This window comes from Priapulus caudatus, unplaced genomic scaffold, assembly GCF_000485595.1.
Source record: "Priapulus caudatus unplaced genomic scaffold, Priapulus_caudatus-5.0.1 Scaffold27, whole genome shotgun sequence".
Lineage (NCBI taxonomy): Eukaryota > Metazoa > Priapulida > Priapulimorpha > Priapulimorphida > Priapulidae > Priapulus > Priapulus caudatus.
The window spans coordinates 1,079,530-1,102,687 of NW_014577088.1; the positions used below are offsets into that span (position 1 = coordinate 1,079,530).

A 23,158-nucleotide genomic window follows, 5' to 3' on the forward strand; every position below is an offset into this window, starting at 1 on the left:
CAAGGAATAAGAAAGAGAATATAAGCTTCGTTAGCGACAAGGGAATTTCCTGCCAGGGTACCAGGTATTAGGCTCCAGCAGAGAGCAGGAAAGTATGGACTGTACATTTTGGTAATACGCTGTTAGAATTTTCCGGGGCGAGAATAACAGCGAGTCTGAGATACCGGATTAATGCAGTACATCGTACGGAAGTAATACTAACTACGTGAACAGCAGGTGTCTTTCGTAGTAAACAGGTATATCGCCCGATTACAATAACGGTGACGTTCTTTGAAATGCAATAGCAGGAAGTAATTGCTCACAGGTAATGTCTTTTATTGTATCGGGTATGACTTATGATTGCAGTAGCCGCGCATCTGCGACCGCGCGCGCCGGCAATGAGTAACACTGTGCTGCCATCTGCCGTGTAAAATCGACAGTTTAATCCCCATATGCTGCACCATCGTCGGGTGATATCAGAAAGGAACTGCCATGGTTGTAGGTAGGGTCACGTCTTGAGAGGTCATGACTTTTCTAGCACATTCAGAATTCTGAAAACGGTCGTACAGCAAGATTACTATTCATTATTGCAATTAGAGTTTATATAGAACTACTTTTTAATCGATATGTAAATTGCTTAATATTTTTATCTTGTTTCATTAACTCTTTCCCTCGTTCTTTCGGCCAATCGTTCGTTCGTTCGTTCGTTCGTTCGTTCGTTCGTTCGTTCGTTCGTTCGTTCGTTCATTCGTTTGTTCATTCGTAGATTCGTTTGCTTGTCCGTTCGTTTTATTTTATGTTGGTGTGTCCGTTCCGCCGTTTGTTCACTCGCTCCTTCATATATTCGTTTACTTATTCATTCACTAGTACTAATGAAATTATCACCAACCTATCGCTCTGTGTGCGGTCGCACCCTAATGGTCGTGAAACGGCATTTGAATTACTTTTAGCAACTTTTCGATCTCTGCCAGTTATTATATTATGGGAAATGTTTATAATTAAAATTAATAATAATTGAAATTAATGATTAATGATTAATGAATAATTAAATAAATTAATAATAATAAAAATTAATTATAATTAATAAATAATTATGTTTATTATTATAAATGGTACGCAAGCAAGTCCGCGTACAGTGAGCATTGTCAATACTCTTATATACCTTTCCTCGGCGAATGCTTCGAGAACTTCACGCGTCTTCGGATATTCTACGAGTGCCTGGTGAAGAGAACAGAACTGAGCTTGTAATTTACGCGCATACGCGTTGTTAGTTCGCGGGATCTTCATCTCCGTCGTTACTAAGATCGTTACTAAGGTCGTACCGATGACAACGGTTGATTTTGGTTTCCTCAACAGAGTTCTTCCGACAAAGACACTCGCTGTTATGCGGCTGAAGTTTTTAGCCTCATCGCCGGCGGGATGACGGATTTCTATACCATGTGGTCTAAACTATAATATTCGATAACTATTCTATAACATTGATTCTGTTGACTGAAGCTAACTGGGATAAAGTGAAAGTGGCACAGATAAAGACCGTTAATTAGACCTTTCAGTTCAAACTCAATGGCGCTACACACTAGATCCGTCCAACCACACACATAGTTAGCATTACACAATTTTCCTAGCTGCAACAAAAACAAAAAATTACACATAAACAAAAAAACATAACAAAACAAGCCCAAAACAAGAACAATAAAATGGCGTTATTCATGCGCGTGAGGCTAGTTGGTATTTCCCAAGTATGCCTGTTACATGTTAAGGGGATATAACGTGTACAAAAAAACTTATACCATACTCTGAATAATATAATGGTTTTGCATAACTGGTAATTGCTACGCTCAAGTTACAAGCTTTTTGTTATAGTTATAATTCGCACAGTGTCAGTATAAACAGTACCACGGCGTAATGCTACAAGGGGCAGGAAAGCTACAGTAAGTGATTCAAATGTTATAGGAAACCTGTAGAACCGAGTTCTCAACCAAATATACTTACAGACATGAGATCCTTCCTTGACAGCACTAGTAGTTCAGAGTAGCCAACTGAGCGAACATCAGCCGTTCGCCTGCAATGAATATATATATATATAGAAGTATGTTTGCAAAGAGCGTTTAGGAAAGAGGTTTCTCTTCATTGATTTTAAAATTCGTTTGCGAAATTTTCAATAAAATCTGCGCAGCGAAGAGATTGGTTGCATTCATGCGCTGATGTTGAGGGATATTCGTTTTACGACAGCCTCGCTATCTCCCTGTGCGTTGATGTAATCTGAATTACCTTATCGGATACAACTTCCAAGATAAATGCAGACACTGTATAGCGCGAGAGGAAATGAGAGAGATAGGGAGAGAGCGATATCGAAGCCGAGTGAGAAAGCAATAAAGAAACAGCAAGAGAGATAAGAGGCGAAAGAGGAGGAGATGAGCGAGACGGACGGTGGCGTGGACGGGAGATCAAAAACCATCAGAAGTACTTTTGACTGGAGTGTAGCTCCAGAAGGCTGATTTCTCCGAAGTAGTTTCCTTCCTGTAGAGTCGCCACTACTGTCCGTTCATCAGTGCTGGCACACTTCACACTCACCTATCATGAGCACAGCTATCATCAGCGCATTTTTCCCGCGGGGGCGATCTCACAGGTAATGCCGGCCTTTCGAGCTGGCAACAAACCCTATTATTTTCTGTTTAATTATCATAGTAAGGAACGCACGTGCAAAACTGTGTGATTTTTACTATAAGAATGAAAACTTCCGTGCGCAGGAACGAATCACTTACCTCTACGACACCGTGATTTATGATGTACATTTCCCTCCCTGAAATAAAGCGTCGTTTCGGTATAGTTTTATGGTTCAATATGATTTTAACGGCGGGTTTTACTATTCCCTTTGTCCGTTTATTTCACAAATTGCCACTAAATATGAAAAAGTTAGTATCACATTTTGAATGTATACGTACAAAAATACAAAAATAGTATCACATGATTAAAACGTATTGCCACGTATAATCTTCCGAGAATATCCGCTGTACAGTAAGTGTATACACCGTGACGGATATTATCGCACCTATCTCGCCAGTCTTGCAAATAAAATCTCCAGGAGAAAATATCTGGGGCTTCAATTTTAGTACCAGTTCGCAGAGCACACCTTCTTCGCAATCTTCGAAAATCCTAACCTTGAAAATAAAAATAGAATTAGATATTATCCTAGATTCATCTGCAAGTACAAGTATTCAATTGCATTAATAGGCCCTACATGGTACGCACTTGTATTAACGCCGTTGTATTCACACACGCGCGCACACGCGTGTATGCACGCACGCACGCAAACATTTCATCTAATTTTTATCATTATTGTACAAATATAAGACGCTGGCGTGTCCGCAAAATATGATCCCGCTGTCCGTTAAAAACAGGATTATAATTACGAGAAAGATTATGCTAAGTACACAGTCGCTTTTGTATGTTAGCTTGACTAATTTCGAAACTTTACAACGAAGAGCTGATTCATGAATAAGATCATGTAACCGTCTCGTTTCAAGAACAAAAATTCCAGTGGGCCTTTCTAAAATGTGATCACAGCGTGATTCGCAGCGTAGGTCAAGCAAGAGGTTACCATGTACAAGAACAGCTGTTACAAGAGTTGAGTATCGGTAACTATAATAATATTAGTCCAGTAATATTGTACATAAAATGGGCGAAATCTTCTCGGCATGTGTATAGTGCTTAACCTCGTGATCGATTTCTGATTCGATTTAGTGATGCTGTGATTTTTTTTCTGTGTAAGGTTTGATATGCTCTTCATGTACCTTCCGTTCTACGCGAAAATAATTATACACGTACCATTCTGTCGCTACTTTCATCATGAATCAAGACTGTAGACTCGTCTACACGACGAACCCTCGAGTTAGCGTTAACTCGAGTTAGCTTAACCTCGCCAGTCGATCGAGGTTAAGAGTCTACACGGGGCCTTAACTCGAGTAAGGTAACTCGAGTTAGCGTTAACTCGAGTTAGCTTAACCTCGCCAGTCGATCGAGGTTAAGTTAACTCGAGTTACCTAAGGTAAGGCCCGTGTAGACGCTTAACTCGAGTTAGCTTAACCTCCACGATAGGCGGCAGCACTAGTACGATGTACGTACACACGCACGCACGCACGCGTACTTGCACACGCACGCACACACTCATGCACGCACGTGTACGTGCACACGCACGCATGCACGCACGTGTACGTGCACACGCACGCACTCACTCAAGCACGCACGCACGCACGCACGCATGCACGCACGTGTACGTGCACACGCACGCACGCACGCACATCTACGTGCACATGCATGCAGCACGCACGCACGTGTACCTTCACACACACGCACGTACGCACGCACGCACACATGCACACACGTGTACCTAGACAAGCACGCACGCACGCACGAACGTGTACCTGCACAGGCGCGCACACACGCACGCACGCACGTGTACATGCACACACACGGACGCACGCACGCTTGCACGCACGTGTACGTGCACACGCACGCATGCACGCACGTGTATGTACACACGCACGCACGCACGTGTACGTGCACACGCACGCATGCACGAACGTGTAGGTACACACGCACGCATGCACGCACGTGTACGTGCACACGCACGCATGCACGAACGTGTAGGTACACACGCACGCATGCACGCACGTGTACGTACACACGCACGCACGAACGCACGTGTACGTACACACGCACGCACGCACGCACACATGCACGTCTACGTGCACATGCACACGCGCGCACACACGCACGCACGCACGCACGTGTACACGCACGCACACACTCATGCACGCACGTGTACTTGCACACGCACGCATGCACGCACGTGTAGGTACACACGCACGCACGCACGCACGTGTACGTGCGCACGCACGCACGTGTACGTGCACATGCACGCACGCACGCATGCACTCACGCATGCACGCACGTGCATGCGCACGCACGCACGTGTACGTACACACGCACGCACGCACACACACACGCACGTTTACATACACACGCACGCACGCACGCATAATAAATCGGTAATAATCGCTATCGGGTGTTGTCGTGTAGACGCTACATAATCGCTAACTCGAATTAACGCTTAACTCGAGTTAGCTTAACTCGAGTTAAGGTTCGTCGTGTAGACGCTACATAATCGCTAACTCGAATTAACGCTTAACTCGAGTTAGCTTAACTCGAGTTAAGGTTCGTCGTGTAGACGAGGCTATTGAAACGGTCAATCTATGACAAAGCAGTTACAATATCCGCTGCTATAGGGGCCTGCGCTAACGAGGGAAATCCATCTGCGACATCTGCCACCCAAGCAAGCACACCAAGCCGTGGATATCCCTCGGCACCAAAAGCTGTGAGTAGTGAGTGCATGAAGGAGAAAAAGTGCACCCAGATTCACCTGGCACAACTATGTGGCATGAATAGCAATTTGTCTGAAATTCATACCAGTTCCAAATTGTAACCCCATATCATGGGTCTCCAGCAAAAGCCGAGAGTCGCCTGCTGCCCATAGGGTCTATGTCCCCCAGGGTACTGCCGGAACGTACCCTGGGTACGGTCCGGTATACCGGAGCGTACCCTGGTTACTATTTGATATGGTTAGGGTTAGGATTATGGTTAGGGTTAGGGTTAGGGAGTAGGCATAGGCGACTCCCTAGACTCGTTAGTGGAGTAGGCGAGGTACGGTCCGGCATATTAGATAGTACCAGGGTACGTTCCTGTATACCGGACCGTACCCAGGGTACGTTACGGCAGTACCTCGGGGGACATAGACCCTCTCAGCTCTACTGCTCGCAACATTCGAAAACCTTGCTTTACGCTATCTTTGACATGAAAGAGTAGTTCGATATCGGCCTGTTAATGCGGCATGTAATAGGAAAATGTCGTTAACATTACTTTCAGATGTAGCGGAAACAATAGCCACCTTGGCTGATAATACATGATTTTCCTCGATCTGGGTTTCCCAATTTAGAAATTAATATGTAGGAAGTTACCCCAGTTTGTTAGTAGATGAACATTAGGTTCCACTCTACGGCAGGTTCCTATCCCGCGATTGCTGCGAGTATTAGTCGAAAGGCTCTCTAAGTTATAAATATACCATGCTATATCAACCCTTTTAGCATGACGCAACTGGTTTCTGACACAATTTCTGTGCATAATCACAAAATGATTCACATGCACTACTTAGTTTAAACATGCTTACAAGAGCTGTCCCATTGATCATAACCACAAAAACTGCTGGACTTATATCTGTCCAATTTAACAGCTTTTCAGTATGTGACCGGATGTAGATGACAGGCGCAGTTTTCACAATCGAGAGATTTTCTTTAGCAAAGAATTCATCCAGTTTGCCTGTCTGACTTGGCAAGACATTTACAGCTGTGGATAGAAGAAACACGCAATATCTGGATGCTGTCAGCCATTTTCTCAGAAATGTGTCGTTTAATAGAAATAAATTAGTATGGTGTTTATTGCTAGCGAGCCATGTTGCATGCTGAAATTAAACCAATCAAGTCAAGAAATGTGATTTTATCACGATTTCTGTACCATCTTGCCGGCTATTTTGAATTTAGCGAACTTTGAAAAAATAATCGAAGTGTGACTTGCTAAGAAAATGAGTAGGATGCGTAATATCATGGTAATATCACCGTGCCAAGTAGCATACTGAAGTAAATATCACCAAGTTGGAGAATTTTAATCAATTTGGAGATTTGATAATGACTAGGGGTGCACCGGAACTTGGATCCGGCCGGAACTATCCGACCGGAACTATCCGGCCGGATCCCCAATTTGTCAAAGTTCCGGTTCTGGCCGGAACCCTTCAGGAACAGTCGGCCGGAACCGGAACTTTTTCCTAATTTAATTTCTGCTACAAGTGTCATCAAGAACAAAAGATCAGTCACTGAATGTAGTTGAGCGTCAATAGAGTCAACTTGCTGACAATATAGTGTTAACAACTTCATACTATTCTGCCCAGAAAACGTTTGCCACTTGAACCTTGAACATCGGCTAACTAACTAAACTGAACCTAACTGAGGTTAGGTGATTCACGAGATTTTCTTTTAAAATAAAATACTCATAGAGCCACAGGAATGGCATCTGTTTGTTAGTCGACTAAAAATAATCGACTAAAACCAGGGATACTGCAACATGCAGGTTTTGCCACACAATTCGCTCGCGAATAAGATGCCAGAATTATGCACTGTAAAGGCCGCCGCACACCAGCCGATTTTTACAAACGATGAAGCGATGAAGCGATGAAGCGATGAAGCGATGAAGCGATGAAGCGATGTAGGTGTGCGCGTTCATTTGTAGACGATTTTATTTTTATCGGGTGATCGTTCCAAATCAAACATGTTTGATTTTGAACCGATGAGCCGATGAGCCGATGAGCCGATTTTAAGGCCGCCGCACACCTTCATCGCTTCATCGCTTCATCGCTTCATCGCTTCATCGCTTCATCGCTTCATCGCTTCATCGCTTCATCGCTTCATCGTTTGTAAAATCGGCTGGTGTGCGGCGGCCTTAAGCAGATGATTCATACACCTAACAACCATCCTGTAATTAGAACTTTGTAGCGTTGAGAACAATGAGAACAATGTAGAATGTGAACATGTAGACAATGAGAACATGTATATAATGAGAACATGAGACATGAGAACATGAGAACATGAGAAACATTTGTTGGGTCTCTTGAATTTGGCGGTCGGTTTGGAAAAAACCCATAAAACTGATTCTATATTAGATATTATCACTAGATGTGCAGTGATCACTAATGTAATTTCAATTTAAGACCACGTTGCATGATGAAGTTAGACCAACCAATGTGAGAAGGGGGATTTGGGCGTTCATGGTTGTTGTATATCTTGGAGGTCATCTTGAATTAGGCAGTCATTTTGGAAACAAATCCAATTGGCCACTAGGTTATATAATGCAATTTTGCCAAGTTGCACGATGACGTTAAATTGACTACGTCACGAATTTTCTAGGGTAAAATTTGTAAAATTTTTGTTGCCATTTAAAAAAAATTAAAAGTAAGAGCTAACGGGACTAAACGTATCGTCAAATTCTTACCTGATAAGATTGTTTCTCAACTAGTTAAAAATCTAAGAAACCTGGTCGATTTGATATTAGTGTTCCTGACATTAATTGCTTGCTATGCGCTATGTATGCGTCACGAGTGTATGTTCACATCGAACAATATAGTAAAATAAGAAGTATAATGCAGCAATTTCATCATAAAAAGTGAACAGAATTACTTATATTTTGTGAAAAAGTAGAAATATTATTTTTATTTTTTACTATTTACGGTGACTTATAAGTTGATCACTTTAAAGTTGTTATGACATTATATAATAACGCTGAGAAAGACGATTTGATCAAGATTACTGCATATCTTTGTGGCTATCAATAATTCCTTTTTTAAATCGAAGGGAATTTGTATCAAAAATTTATTAGTAGGTCATGTACTATCATCATGTCAAGTATCATGCCATGGTTTCACTTCAGAGCGTACAATTGTTTCACAATATTGTTCCATTATAATTTCAACTGATTAGATTGCATTATTAGATTAGATTAGGTGCTATTCGGCCTGGAATGGTTCTAGAAATTATTCTTTAAAACCATAATCTACACAGATCTACAGGTAAGTATTGCTGTATCGAAAGATTCGACACCTAGTACTGTCGGTGCGTAATTTCTTCAGCACTGTTGCCGTAGTGATCGTAGCTTCACGATGCGCTGTGTCTGTTATAAACGATGGAGAGGTACGGGCAATATATATCCGTGTCATTAGGCGTGAATGAAAACAGGTTTTATTTGCTCCTGTTGTCATAGCAACCTATCGCGTCCATTCTGGGATGCGTTTTGTTGGCCAACTGTGGTTGTTCGTCGCACGTAATATCGCTACTATAGATTTGCTACCATATCTCATCCAATTGACGGCTTTATGACGATCATTGAAAATCGCTGTCATACCTAGATGCATTGACCTATATCTCTATTTATACTAGTAGGTATAGTGAAATAGCTATGAGTAATACTAGTTCTATTTTTCCACTATAGTCCTAAATTTATTCACAACTCTACTATCGTTATAACAGTGGCGCTCATGCAGTTATACGTACATTTGCATATCACACGCGCTTAATTATAGAACAAGATGTCGGTCGAGATTTACGTACAGTTAGCGGTAATTAGTACTGCCCAAACTTGCGAATAATCGTCACCGCGCAGGCATACTATCATTTTATACTAACCTTTGGATGTTAGTTACATCTGCAAGACGCTGTACGTTAATTATGCGCAGGTGCGTGTAGTTTGGCCACACGCAAACGCCAATTTCCGCTGGATTATTACGCGAATAGGATGGAACGGAAAAAATATTATGCGAAATATATCACCCAGATTCGTTCATCGAGTTATAGCCCAAAATATTTGGCGTATTATAGTGCAAACATACTGTATGTTAATTAACTCGTACCTTTCGTAACGTTTCCAGGTGTACCTGTATAGCAACTTCAGCCCTCATGCGAGGCGGCAGAATCTCCAAGCAACCAGCGTCATCCATACCATGATTCCTGAAACCAATCATCATCGGGATTTTATTACTAGGACAAAGACGTTGTCTGGTTAGGTTGAATGTTCTGTCTGATTAGATGGATTGATTTGTTTATTATCTGGGAATGATTAGTGGATCGATGATTGGACTGATTGAGTGATTAGTTGCTTAGTTGCTTGATATTTAAGTTGAATGGTTGATTTATAAGTTGATGGATGGAGAGTTAGATAGATAGATAAATAGATAGATAGATAGATAAATAGATAGATAGATAGATAGATAGATAGATAGATAGATAGATATATAGATAAATAAATAAATAGATAGATAGATAGATAGATAGATAGATAGATAGATAGATAGATAGATAGATAAATAAATAGATAGATAGATAGATAGATAGATAGATAGATAGATAGATAGATAGATAGATAGATAGATAGATAGATAGATTGGTTGTTTGAATAAAGCTTAATAAGTGTTATAAGTTAATACCACTGTCAGAAAATATGAGTGTGGATGATATCAGGAGTGTATCAATATTGATACACTCCTGATGATATCATATTATTTCATCCGAATACTAATCAACTCGACTACTTACTAGTGATTAATTATTTCTACAGCTGGAAACACTATAACATTGTTTGGCATTTATACATCCAACACGAGCTCTGTCATCCGCAACAGCTATATATATATATATATCCATAGTCCTTATTTGCATCTATCGTCAAAGTCAATTACAGACGCTAAGGGGCTTATCAAGCCGTCAGTACTGATCGAAAATCATATTCACAAATTAGCTTCAGATAGTGGCAAAGCAAGTAAACCAAACAAGCAATTATAATGGCATTTATCGGGGAAACGTGTCTATTATATTGACGTAGCACTGGTTATGTGTGCGCGCACGGTTAAATTTGTATATGCGTGCGAGCGCGTGCGTGTTCATGCTTGCACATGTTCAGCAAGATTTCAATCACTCAGAAGAATCCTCAGAAAAAGTCGTAAGTTTGATTGGGTTATTTTGACATGTAACAGTAATTCGGAACACATTTAACTAATTTTTATAGAACTATAATTATATGGCAGAAGGGTCGAATTCCTTCACTGAGTCGAAATACTCCATATTCTAAATTAACTCAAAGATTAGGTACGGTTCTCTGCACACCACACCCACCGTGTCCAGGCGTAGTTCGACCAGCGTTTAACTCTGTTCTGCAATTCCTCCGGCACACCGCGTCTGTTCATGTAAAACTTTAACGCATCCATCCTGCAAAATTAAATACATAAGTTAAGTTAAATCGCAAGGTATTGTACTACGTGTGCTATCCTACTGCGTGACCAATTATCCCTGATTATATATATATCATATCATATCATCAAGAGCTAATAATACCTAGAGTGTGCCACGGGAAAACGGGAAAATAGTGCTATTTCACGGCAATATTATTCTACTTCGTCTGCAAGTCTAGACTAAGTTCATAGCATTGCGTTAAGGAAGCATTGCGTTAGGAACCATTGCGTTAGGAAGCATTTTTTCCTCTCTAAAACAAGACCAACTGCTTGTCTCTACGACACTCTGAGGTTGAGATATTGGGTCGTAATCTTGCATCCTACAGGCCTCAGAGCCGTCGACCGACCGACCGAGGATAACTCACCCATTCCACGCCTAAACTCGCTTCGGCTTTTTGACTATCGTTTTCCGTCGCCGCTTGGAGTGCTGATAATTGACGTCACACGCCTAAATTTGGTCCTCTTACTACACCATATAGTAGCTGCGCAGCGGTATTTCAATTCAGAAAACATGGCCGGTTCCATTAATACTGGCAATTTAGCCGTGCTAGGAAAGATATTAAGAGATGAAGGCCTAGGGAATAGATTATCACGAACCTTATACTCACTTCAGCTAGCCGCTATCAGCATTAACCTATGAAAGGGGGAGGTACTGGGAATATATGGCTTGAACCCATCTATTAGTGTATGAAGCTTGAAGCTAGCGATACCACGGTTTATATTTTACAGTGTCAGCAGCAAGTACGAGTATGTAACATCTCATATAACGGTTGTTAGAATCTGACAATTTAGGGGCAAGTCATATTTGATCATACTGTGACTTAGCAGTATCTATTTTAGACTAATCTAGCCACGCAGTCACGAGTCATGAAATCGACCTATCATCAAATGTCGACTGTCCATATAGACACTGTACCGTGTATGTACTACACGCGTCAACCTAGGCAGCGGCAGAGCACTACTAGTTCTTCGATTACTAACCCCATAAAGATTAGTCTTTAAAGTTGAAGGGACTATATCGAAGACGGAGAGAGACAAAGTTGATCAAATAGACAGAGTACCCGAACACTCCCAAAGCTAGGCGCGGAATGGTTGAGTTATCGTCGGCCGGTAGACGGCCCTGAGGCCTGTAGGAGGTAAGATTACGAACCGATATCCCAGCCTAGTAGTGTCGTAGAGACAAGCGGTTAGTCTTCTTTTAGAGAGTATATAATTTTGCCGTAAAATAGCACTATTTCCCCGTTTTCCCGTCGGACTTCGCAATCGCATAATAGCGATAGGTTAAACATGATGTACAGATCAGTCCGGTATGAGGGACAACAACTAATTACTTGGTCTGGAAATCCTGTCGTGCAGCATTCATGTTGCTGATGACGTTGCCGACGTTACCAACCACTGCTGCAAACACGAATAGGCCTAACATGTACGTCACTCCAGTGAAGAGGAATTCCTGCGCGCGCGCGTCATTGGGTTGCATGTCCCAAGATGGCCAATCACGCGCAAGTAAAGACAAAAAAAGAAAGACAACAAGTCAGTGGAAATTTACGCGTGCTACTCACGATATGACTAGATGTGGCAGCAGAGTTTTACATGTACTCTCGAAAAGACACCTCCGTAGGTCTAGCATCCTAAGCAGACTCGCTCTTCCATCTATCTATGCATTCATTCAAGCTCCAGTGCATTTATTTGCCCATTCTTTTTTATACGGATCTATTCGTTCTCCCGTCTCTCCGTCCGTCCGACCGTCCATCCATTCATTTATTCATCCACCCATCCATTCATTTACCCATCCTTCCATCCATTCACACATTCATCCTCCCATCCATTTATTTACCAATCCTTCCATCCATTCACCCATCCATCCTCCCATTCATTCATTCACCCATCCTTCCATCCATTCACCCATTTATCCATCTATCCATCCATCCATCTATCCATCCATCCATCCATCCATCCATCCATCCATCCATCCATCCATCCATCCATGCATGCATCCATCCATCCATCCATCCATCCATCCATCCATCCATCCATCCATCCATCCATCCATCCATCCATCCATCTATCGATTTATTCATCTATCCATCCATCAATTCATCCATCCACCAGCCGATATTGATGTCTCTCTCGTCCACTCACATGTTCCCTCTTTCTCTCCCCTCCCTCCCTTGTTTTCTGTTTGTCAGTTTTCATGCCATGCTTTAATAGCTTGTGGAACTGAAGTTAATAATAGACAAGAGAAACTAAGTTTAATCAATTCACCGCTAACAGCTTGTCAGCAAGTCATAACCATCTTATTAGTTCGGCTGCGTAACCAGCTTTATAATGTTCGTTAATCACAAACGAACGATGGCTGCCGTTGTTACAGTTATTTCGTGAAAATAATGGGCTTGTTAATTTGCGGTTTACAATAATGAATTACCGATGGACTTTCAAAGAATAACACATGATTTGAACAACCCGAGTGTGAGGCATGATTTCCATAGGTGCGAGGTTGAAATGTCACAAGTTTGAAATATGAATGATGTAGTAGGCGTGCACTTCAAATGTTGCAGGCATGTGAGTGAAATGATGCAGGTGCGAAGCAAGAACGCTATAGGTGTGAGATATGAATGCTCCAGGTATATGGTTGTAATGTAGCTAGTGTGAGGCCAAAGTGATGTACAGGGCATGAATATCATCAGGGCATAAATGTCAATAATTTGTCATTATTAACCCCCTGATATCGTGGAAGTGAGGAAGGATATTAATGTCGCAGGTGTGAGATATGAATGCTACACGTGTAAGGTTTGATCGCCGCGGGCGTGATGTTAGAATGTTACAAGCGTGACGTATTGATATGATAGCTGTAAGGTACCGATCGATGTTTTAGTTGTTAGAAACCGATATTTCCAGTATGGTGTTTGAATCCATCATGAAGTGGATGCGGATGAACGTTGCAGGGGGAAGGTATTAGCAGTGCGGGTGCATGCTGTAACTGTTACAGGCGTTATACTGTAATCAGGAGTAGATAATAGAAGAATTTAGAATAATCTAGATCTATAGAATCTAGAAGAATCTAGAAGAATCTAGAAGAATCTAGATCTATAGAATCTAGAAGAATCTAGAAGAATCTAATAGAATCTTCTATTATCTACTTTTACTGTAATGATCGAGGTGCGTCACATTGATGCTGCATGATCTGACGATATACGTTGCAAGTGCGTTGTGTAGATGTTACACGCGTGACTGACAATGTTACAGGTGCGATGTATGTGTTCTGACTTAGCGTAAATTACTTAGTTGCACAGGTGATGCACGGATGTTATACATGTGCTATCCATGTATTCGCTATTGTACGATGATAAATGTTGATAGTGTGATGTATGGAAGTTGCGGGTGTGACTGGTGATGATCACAGGCACTTGGGACAGAGTCAGTAAAAACTGAACATATATGAACGCACATTCACAAATACTACCCCTCAATTACACTTCCACTGTTGTGTCGTATGGTTGTGTCACTGTATATCAACTTGCTTTCACAAAAACTAATGCAGAACTAGCCGTTCCCGTACTCGCCGTTTCGAGTGTGCTGTGTCGCCATTGTAGTGATATATATCACACCTCTATACACACCTCTATATCACACCTCTATATATATATCACCAAGAGCGTATAAAGAAGCAGCCTTAAAATAAAGAAAAAGCCTTCTTTATACGCGGTTGATATCACTATAATGGCGACACAGCACACTCGAAGCGGCGAGTGCGGGAGCGGCTAGTTCTGCGTTAGTTTTTGTGAAAGCAAGTTGATATACAGTGACACAATAGTGGAAGTGTAATTGAGGTCACAAGTGTGCCATTGTGTCAACGTGTCACAAGTGTCACACTTGGTGTCACAAGTGCCTGTGGTGATGATGATGATGATGATGATACTTGTGCGATCCATGTATTCGCTATTGTACGATGATAAATGTTGATAGTGTGATGTATGGAAGTTGCGGGTGTGACTGGTGATGATGATAATGATGAAAGTTCGATGTATGCATGTAGTGGGTCTCTGACTGGTGATGATGATAATAATAATGATGATGATGATGATGATGATGATGATGATGATGATGATGATGATGGTAGTGATGATGATGATGATGATGATGATTATGATGATGATGATGATGATGATAATAATGATGATGATGATGATGATGATTATGATGATGATGATGATGATGATGATAATGATGATGGTACCTGTGCGATGCACGTATTTCGCGCGAGAGGGTTTACGTACGATGTCAGTGACGGGATTGGCTGCTCCTCCGATAGTCGTCAGCGTGATGAGAGCCCAGTGCATGCAGCGTATGTACTTACTGTAACGCAAACATCGCGCCTGTCGTATGAGAGCTGCACGGTTATTGCGCTCGTAAGCCTTCACCTGATACGTTGTCTGTGTGCTAGCTAGGCGGCGGGCTTTTACACAGTCCATGGGTTTAAATGACCATTTTTTAAATGATGCTGTCGTGCGATCGGCCTATAAGTACTTCGCAGGTTGACGTGGAATCACGACTGAATTTCTAGCGGTATTTTTCCCAAGTATTTATAGAAAGTATAAAATGCTTGCGGATAGCGGACATGTTAAAAATTACATGTAGTTAGAAAACAGCAACGCTAATCATGGTATTATATCGACGGTCAAATCACGTAACAGTTAATACACGCGAAGCTGGCGGTCATGTTATTTCTAATGTCTGATATTACCTTGATATTACCCAATACCCGATGTACACGTATAAACGTCAGCTACATATAACATACACACTACTTTCATATGCAAATCCTGGAATGTGAATGCTGGTTATATTACCTCGTAAACGTTTGATTGCCAGCGATGCTGGGATACACCCAGTCATTGCTTCCTTGACCTTCGGCCTATGGAATTATGAAGAGAGCGAGAGGGTTATAGGCAGATATAGCAATAACAATTCACTACATATACTTAACTATATCTACCAATGTCTAGCATATTTTGTTGACATGTTAACTATATAAAGCGCATCGCCGTGGTTATTGGTGATCGCGGTTTGCATATATAGCCTCTTGTCACGGAGTGGTACCCATGGTGGCTTTATTAATATAGGGATAAACACTGTTACACCGTTTTATATATACCGTCAAGAGCGTATAAAGAAAGATACCGTGCATATACGGGGACTATATTAGAGAACAGATTGAGTTAGTGGCACATGACCTAATAAGCAATATGTATACTGCTCAGAGTCTCACTATTGCCGTAATATAACACAAGGCAATCTCTGACTGCATGTTAATGCATTGACTGTATAATCTCAGTGAGTGCGCGCAAATACACCGCACATAGGACGTACGTACCTCTGAGATGAGATAGTATAAGCAGGCGATCCAATTCATCACCAAGGCTAAGTATAGCATTAGCTTTGCGGCTCTAATGATATTCGGAAAATTTGTGCGACTGAAGAAAAAAGCAGTGGATAGTAGATATATTAATGAATGAGTGATCAGAAAGGAGAATGAAGAAGCGAGCGAGAGAGAGGGGGGGGGGAAGAGATACAGAGAGAACGTAAGCGAGGAAGAGAGGGGAAGAGCGTGAGTGATAGGATAGGCGCGAAAAAAAATGTTTACTTGACGGCAAAAGAGATACCCATTCCATCTTAATACGGGCCAGTAAGTAAGATAAGGAAGTGTGCATCAATATCATTCTGACCTAATTAGACTATTATCTAGATATATGCTTCTTCGCCGTGCTATAGTAATACGTTTGAATTGAAATCATTTCTATTAGAATGTAAGAAATATCATGAACATATTTTACTTTACTTACACTCAAGTATGGAAGTATGCAAGTATTTAATGTGAATTCATATACCATAGGCCTATATACTTGCTTACCTATCGGTTAAACCAAAAAACCTCCACATAGAATACATTTTCATTGTCCTGAGCAAGCGTCCGTAGGGAAGAGGCGTTGTCCATCGTTCTGGCATAATCAACAATATTATAAATAAAAAAATTACAAAAATTAACAAATTGATATCTGTATTTCCGTATTTATATTTATATTTTCTTTCTCGCGAGCTATATAACACTTAGTACACGTATAGGCCCTATCACAACGTAGATTATTAGCAAATCGGCAAACGCTATTTCTGTAAGCCATTAGGCTCATTGTCTTAATCTATAATGCTACCACAGGCACTTGGGACACAGTCAGTAAAAACTGAAAATCATATGAACGCATATTCACAAATACTACCATAGGCCCTACCTCTCAATTACAGTTCCACTGTTGTGTCACTGTATATCAACTCTCCTTCATAAAAACTAACGCCGAACGCTCCCGCACTCGCCGCTGCGTGCTGCGTTGCTGCTGTGTCGCCATGATAATGATAATAACATATAATTTACAAAGTTATATATGAAGGAAAGTTGATATACAGTGACACAACAGTGGAACTGTAATTGAAAGGTAAGGCCTACGGTAGTATTGGTGAATGTGCGTTCATATTATTTTCAGTTTTTACTGACTCAGTCTCAAGTGCCTGTGGATAAAATCACAAGGAAGCTGTCATATGCAGCTCGGAAATATCTTGCGTTCGGCAGCAACTAAGATGGTTTTTATTAATCTCGTGTTATATCGAGTCGGATATCTTTGTGATTTTGTGTTTTGACATGCGATGGAAAGCGAGAGAATGAGAGAGGGGAGGGTGTGCGTGTGTCCGTGAATGTGTATGTGTGTCTGACCAAGAAAGAGACGGAGAGAGAGCGCCGACAGAGTAAGTGAGAGCAAGCGAGACCGATGCACCAATGGTAAGAAAGAAAGAAAGAAAGAAAGATAGATAGATAGATAGATAGATAGATGTAGATAGATAAGATAGATAGATAGATAGATAGATAGATAGATAGATAGAATGATAAGATATGATAGATAGATAGATGATAGATAGATTAGATAGATAGATAGAATAGATAAGATAGATAGATAGATAGATAGATAGATAGATAGTATAGATAGATAGATAGATAGGAATAGATAAATGAAATAATTATAGAGAGAGAGATCAATAGACAGACAGACAGACACACACACACAGTCAGACAGACGGACAGACAGGCAGACAGATAGATAGATAGATAGATCAAGAGAGGAAAAGAGAAAGGGAAAGAAAAATACATAAATGAAAAGCGCGCGCGCGAGAGTGAGAGAGAGAGAGAGAGAGAGAGAGAGAGAGAGAGAGAGAGAGAGAGGTGCGAGAAAGTGCTTCAAGGCCTAGTGCTGCGCATGTTAAGAAGCTTATATCGCGTCTAGAGAGCGGCCTGCTCTCTATACGCGCGAACGTCTCAACGACTTCGTGCAGAAAACAGTTTGCTCTCGATTTGTCGCCTCGGACTCTCGATCAATCGTTAGCTACTCATATGCTCTCGGTCGCACAGACGCGGTGAATATGTTTGCCTGCTCGCACAAACGTTGTTCTCCATATCTCTCCCCTCGTCGTGGCGCGCTCGCGTCATCTGCACTTGCCAGGCGTGTACAGGATGAGTTCTGAATAGGGTGTGGTGTGCCTAAAGCCCGGCGCACACGTAAGTAATTTTACTCAAGTAAAAGGGTGATGCTCCATTAGGAGCGTTCCCAACTTTAATGTCATTAATGTCGTGATATAAAAGAGATATAAAGGGGGCCGATCGATATAAATTAGATATCTCAAAAAGATGATTAGATTACTCAAGGTATAATTGGTAATGTAGATCACGTGGCTGTGCGCAGCCAATACTGGGCGCAGTTATCTTTAAAATGATTTAAACGCATGCGCTGTGAGTACCAGTGTTGAGTAAATTTACGCAGCTAGCGCGCACACGTTGAGTATTTTGACGCATGAGTCAAAAATTATCAAACATGTTTGATATTGAGTTTCTTGATGCATGCGTCAGAAAACTCAACGAAAATCCGGCGCACACGTGAATATTTTGACGCATGAGTCAAAAATTATCAAACATGTTTGATATTGAGTTTCTTGATGCATGCGTCAGAAAGCTCAACGAAAATTCGGCGCACACGTGAGTATTTTGACGCATGCATCATTTTACTTGAGTAAAATAACTCACGTGTGCGCCGGGCTTAATGCGATACCTGACGCCCGTACAGTTCTATGCGGAAGTGCAGTCATTTACAAATACTACAGGTCTTATCCTGCGACGAAGAGCGCTACTATATGCTATTTCGGGACGCAAAAGAAGCATATAGAAGCTTCGACAGGTCGCCTCGGTTACGAAAGACGAGTTTAATGTCAATATTTTCAAGCTATAATAATAGCTATTATTAGCTCTTGGCATGTTTCGTACTAACATTTTCTCGAGAATTATGTTACCTGTGACGAGACGCGATATGGTTGCCACGGGAAACAAGGATGCCAGATCCAGGTAGAAGTAAACACCGCTGCGATACCGGCGAGCGATTCTGCTGACGTCGCTCACCTGAATCATCAACACGATGTTATTAAGAACCATGCTGCCATTACGAGCGACGTTAGTCCGTGTTTATTAATCAACCAGTACACAGTGTATCACGTACGTGAGCAGTCGTATAATTTTGTGCGTATAATTATACGATATTATAACGATATGAGAAGACTACGTATGCGTCTAAGTGAGGTCTCATGACTTCACTACGTACTTAGTTTAAACAGTGCCAGTTTGGATATACTAGTCACACGAAATAATAACATACCAAATCAATATTAACTACCAATTACAACCAACTAATCATATTAAGTATATGCATATAATTAACTAATTCAATAAATAAATATATATATATATACGTCGTGCTTAGCGCTACATAGATTAAAACAAATCGTAATCTTGAATAGTATAATATAGTAACCGCGGTCTAATAATACATTGCCCCGCGGACGTGAATGCATTTGAACATACGTTGATTACACGATTTGTGCATGTATGGTATTCTAGAAAATTTAAGTCGTTTAACCAGTTTCGATGACAACGCTTTAACGAATACATTTTTGTAAGTACCAACAGTTTGCGAGCAGTACAGAGATATGTCTTGCGCGCGTGTGTGTCCATGTCGGGGAGACAGAGTGATTACCAGCAGTCCGTGCTTCAGATAGGCCGTGCGCCGTGACACGCTGATGTCAAGCAAGTAGATGAGGTCAGTAACACTGTCTGCGATGAAAAACACCCAGCCGTGCGGTCCCTGCGAGGAATGCATAAATGCTCAGCACCAAGTCTTTGCTGCCTAGCGTCGTCGAGGTCATCGTCATCACCATTGTCATCATCTCCACCGCCGCCACCACCACTATCACCACCCCCACCGCCAACGCTACCGCCACCGCGCCCGATTAAAATCGCCACGTGTGCGCCCGGCTTAAAGGGCCGGACACACCAGGCGATGCCATCGCCCGACGCCATCGGCCGATGGCATCGCGCAGTCGTGGACACACCAGGCGATTTCATCGGGCGATGGCATCGGCCGATGGCATCAGTATCATTGAACAACTCTGATTGGCTGATGAATTGTAAAATCGGGCGATGGCATCGGGCGATGCCATCGGCCGATGGCATCGGGCGATGCCATCGGCGGCGATTGAGTGGACACACCAGGCGATTTTCACGCCGATGCCATCGGCCGATGCCATCGGCCGATGGCATCGCCTGGTGTGTCCGGCCCTTAAAGCCTATAATTATTTTTGCTGCAACTAATTATGATACTCTCGAAAAGACGCGCCTGCTATCGCAATCGTTATGCGCTATCGGCGAAAAATGGCTGATGAATAATTAACAATAGCCATTGTGGTGCGTCACAGTAGGCAATAGTCACAGCGTCCGAGTCACCGGTGTGACATATACGCAATACGCAAGTAACGCGAGAGCGTCGGTCCGTAATTCGCCGATAGTAGGCAGCGTTCTACAATTACATATTTGGGTTCAAGGATAGAGATGATGTCCAGGACGGTGATAGGATAAGATGATGTTTATTACTAGACATGCTCTGTATCCTTGAGCCCATATTTGTACGCATCAGACGTCCTCGATTTATCGCGGTCCGCAAAGCGCTGGCAGAGTCGGGTGTCGCCTCCTGACTCGCTACTGCGTGCCTCTGGCAGGGAACAGGAAGGCTTCACGGGGAGGGTGGTCGAATTTGTACGGTCTCAATGCGCTATGCTGTCACCCTATGCATGCGTGGAATGCGTTGCCGCGACTGTCACTCTTCCTACCTGATCGCTCATTTCTTTATAGGTGATCCTCACTATGGTCAGCCACATGTTGTAGATCACAGCGAGCGAGACAACGCACTGCAGACGAAGCGGTAAAACGCGAATACATGAGCATTGACGCCTATATGAAAAGCCTCTGATAGAAGCACGAGGTTCACGATACACGATAACCGGGCACCACTTGTTAGCAATAGGTCGGCCTCGTTTGATTTCGGATGGCGAGCATTGCAGTTTGTATAGCGAGATCGACGGATCGGCTTTTGATTTCGATGGCTTATAAACTGTGAACGGAATCATGTTTAATCGCATAGATGGATAGTGTTTGTGGGTACACACATATCATGTAAGGTATTTGTATTGTGTTCTTGCTTTTTATTATGATTTTGTTAGAGAATTAAACGCTTATTGATTTTTAAATATTATTCATAAATATGTTCAGTTTGTTGATTTACCTGCCAGAGCCAGTAGATCTCACTGTCGGGGTGTACTATGTACGTACCAGCCGCAGAATGAACCATTTCCCAGTTCCCTTCAGGCACATGCCCATGTCTGAGGCAGCATTGCAGAAAGCTGTCGACGAGGTAGCGGTGGGCAGTGCGGCTGCAGTTCATCGTCACTGCATATGCCATCCACCAGAGGGCGCCGGCGGCCCGATAGAGCAATATGGCGCACAGCCTTAACAGTGAGATGACGATGACGATGACGATAACGACGAATTTCCACAATGAGCCGCAACTGCGTAATGGCTCCATCGTAAACGTTTCAAGGTGGGTCACAACTGTGTCCGAATGTCATTACATGCAAGTAGGGAGACTTCAGCTACAGAGACAACCCGTGGCTTCGGTGATTCTTGCATTGATCTTCGGCGGTAGTCTTTTTAGAGGTAGCCGATGTCTCTTACCCTAGCCATTCTGAACAGGATAGATCTATCCTACTTCTGCAGCGCGCTACACATTGCTACCGCAGTCACCCACGCCACTATTCCTGTCGTCGTCGTCGTTGTCGTCACTGTCGCTGCTGATGCTGTAAACGTTGTTGTTGTTGTTGCTGCTGCAGCTGCCGATGCTGTTATTTAGAAAACTGTGTTGCGATACTTCTAACTCAAACAGAATTTGCTGCAATGATTTCCGATGTCGGCGTTAGACGCCTATGCGCAACAAGTAAAATTTGCTTCGCGTTGCGCGTGCGCAAGCGGCCTGACGACGCGGAAAAATGCAACTGTCAATCTCGCTGATTGCCTTCGGTGAGGACACCTACTGCCTAGCCGCCTGTTAACGATGCCAATCAGCCAGCGACATTTTGCCGCGTCGATGGCGCGCGATCAAGTGGTGCCTCGCGTCTACTAATGGCTGCAAAATGCCCCCTGCGCGGATGCTGCTCGCCTGCTCTGCCTCCTCCTCCCTGCACGCACGCGTGTGATAATTATCTTCTATATTTCTCTCCCCCGTGTGCGCTGTGCTCACCTTGCTTGCTTCCTGTGCTTGTCGGCTTTTAGATGTAGTGAGGTAATTAGCTGATGAGGTGTACATGTAGTGTCAGAGCAACAGGTGTGCGCTCATCAACGACAGCCGTCGAGCCGAAGGCATGTGGGAACGTGAGATGACAGAGCTCTCTCTATACGGAGAGGCAACGGCGCAGCTATCGATCAGGCAAGCGCAATGTTACAAGCTTAACACAGAGGATGGATTAGAAGAGCATAGAAAAATATAGAAGGCAGCAAGGTAGCACGTCATTGCACAACAAAATAGAAAGAACGAGAGAGAGAGAGAGAGCGCGAGAGAGAGAGTGGGATAGTGAGAGGTCATTTAATTTGGGCGCTAGGTCGCCGACGTGCCTATAGTAGTAGGGAAACTTGTACTCTGGAACAGGAAGTGCGTCACGGTCACTTCCGGTGGGGGTCACTTCCGACACGGAGGCGTGTGCCCACTCCCCTCCCGGGGCGCCGGAAGTGTCGCTAGGTCGGAATTTGCGATGCTCCCCATCAGGTCCTGCCTAGCTGTCACCCTAGGACAGTTACTTAGGGCGCTACATCCCCAAGGTGTCAATGTC

General features: G+C 42.7%; 1 protein-coding gene across 1 annotated transcript; it reads right to left on the reverse strand.

The window, feature by feature from the left end:
- Window positions 1–309: 309 nt before the first annotated feature.
- LOC106814704 (cyclic nucleotide-gated channel rod photoreceptor subunit alpha-like) lies at window positions 310–21,861 on the reverse strand. Its single transcript, XM_014819055.1, has 17 exons — window positions 21,562–21,861; window positions 21,110–21,187; window positions 19,981–20,088; window positions 19,244–19,349; window positions 16,770–16,857; window positions 16,233–16,332; window positions 15,709–15,773; window positions 15,136–15,214; window positions 12,193–12,311; window positions 10,746–10,838; window positions 9,488–9,584; window positions 3,032–3,140; window positions 2,745–2,782; window positions 2,447–2,553; window positions 1,972–2,041; window positions 1,142–1,197; window positions 310–530 (listed from the first exon to the last, which is right to left on the reverse strand). Exons 1-17 carry the CDS (start codon window positions 21,859–21,861, stop codon window positions 503–505), a joined length of 1,641 nt encoding a protein of 546 aa, XP_014674541.1. The 3' UTR covers window positions 310–502.
- Window positions 21,862–23,158: the final 1,297 nt, after the last annotated feature.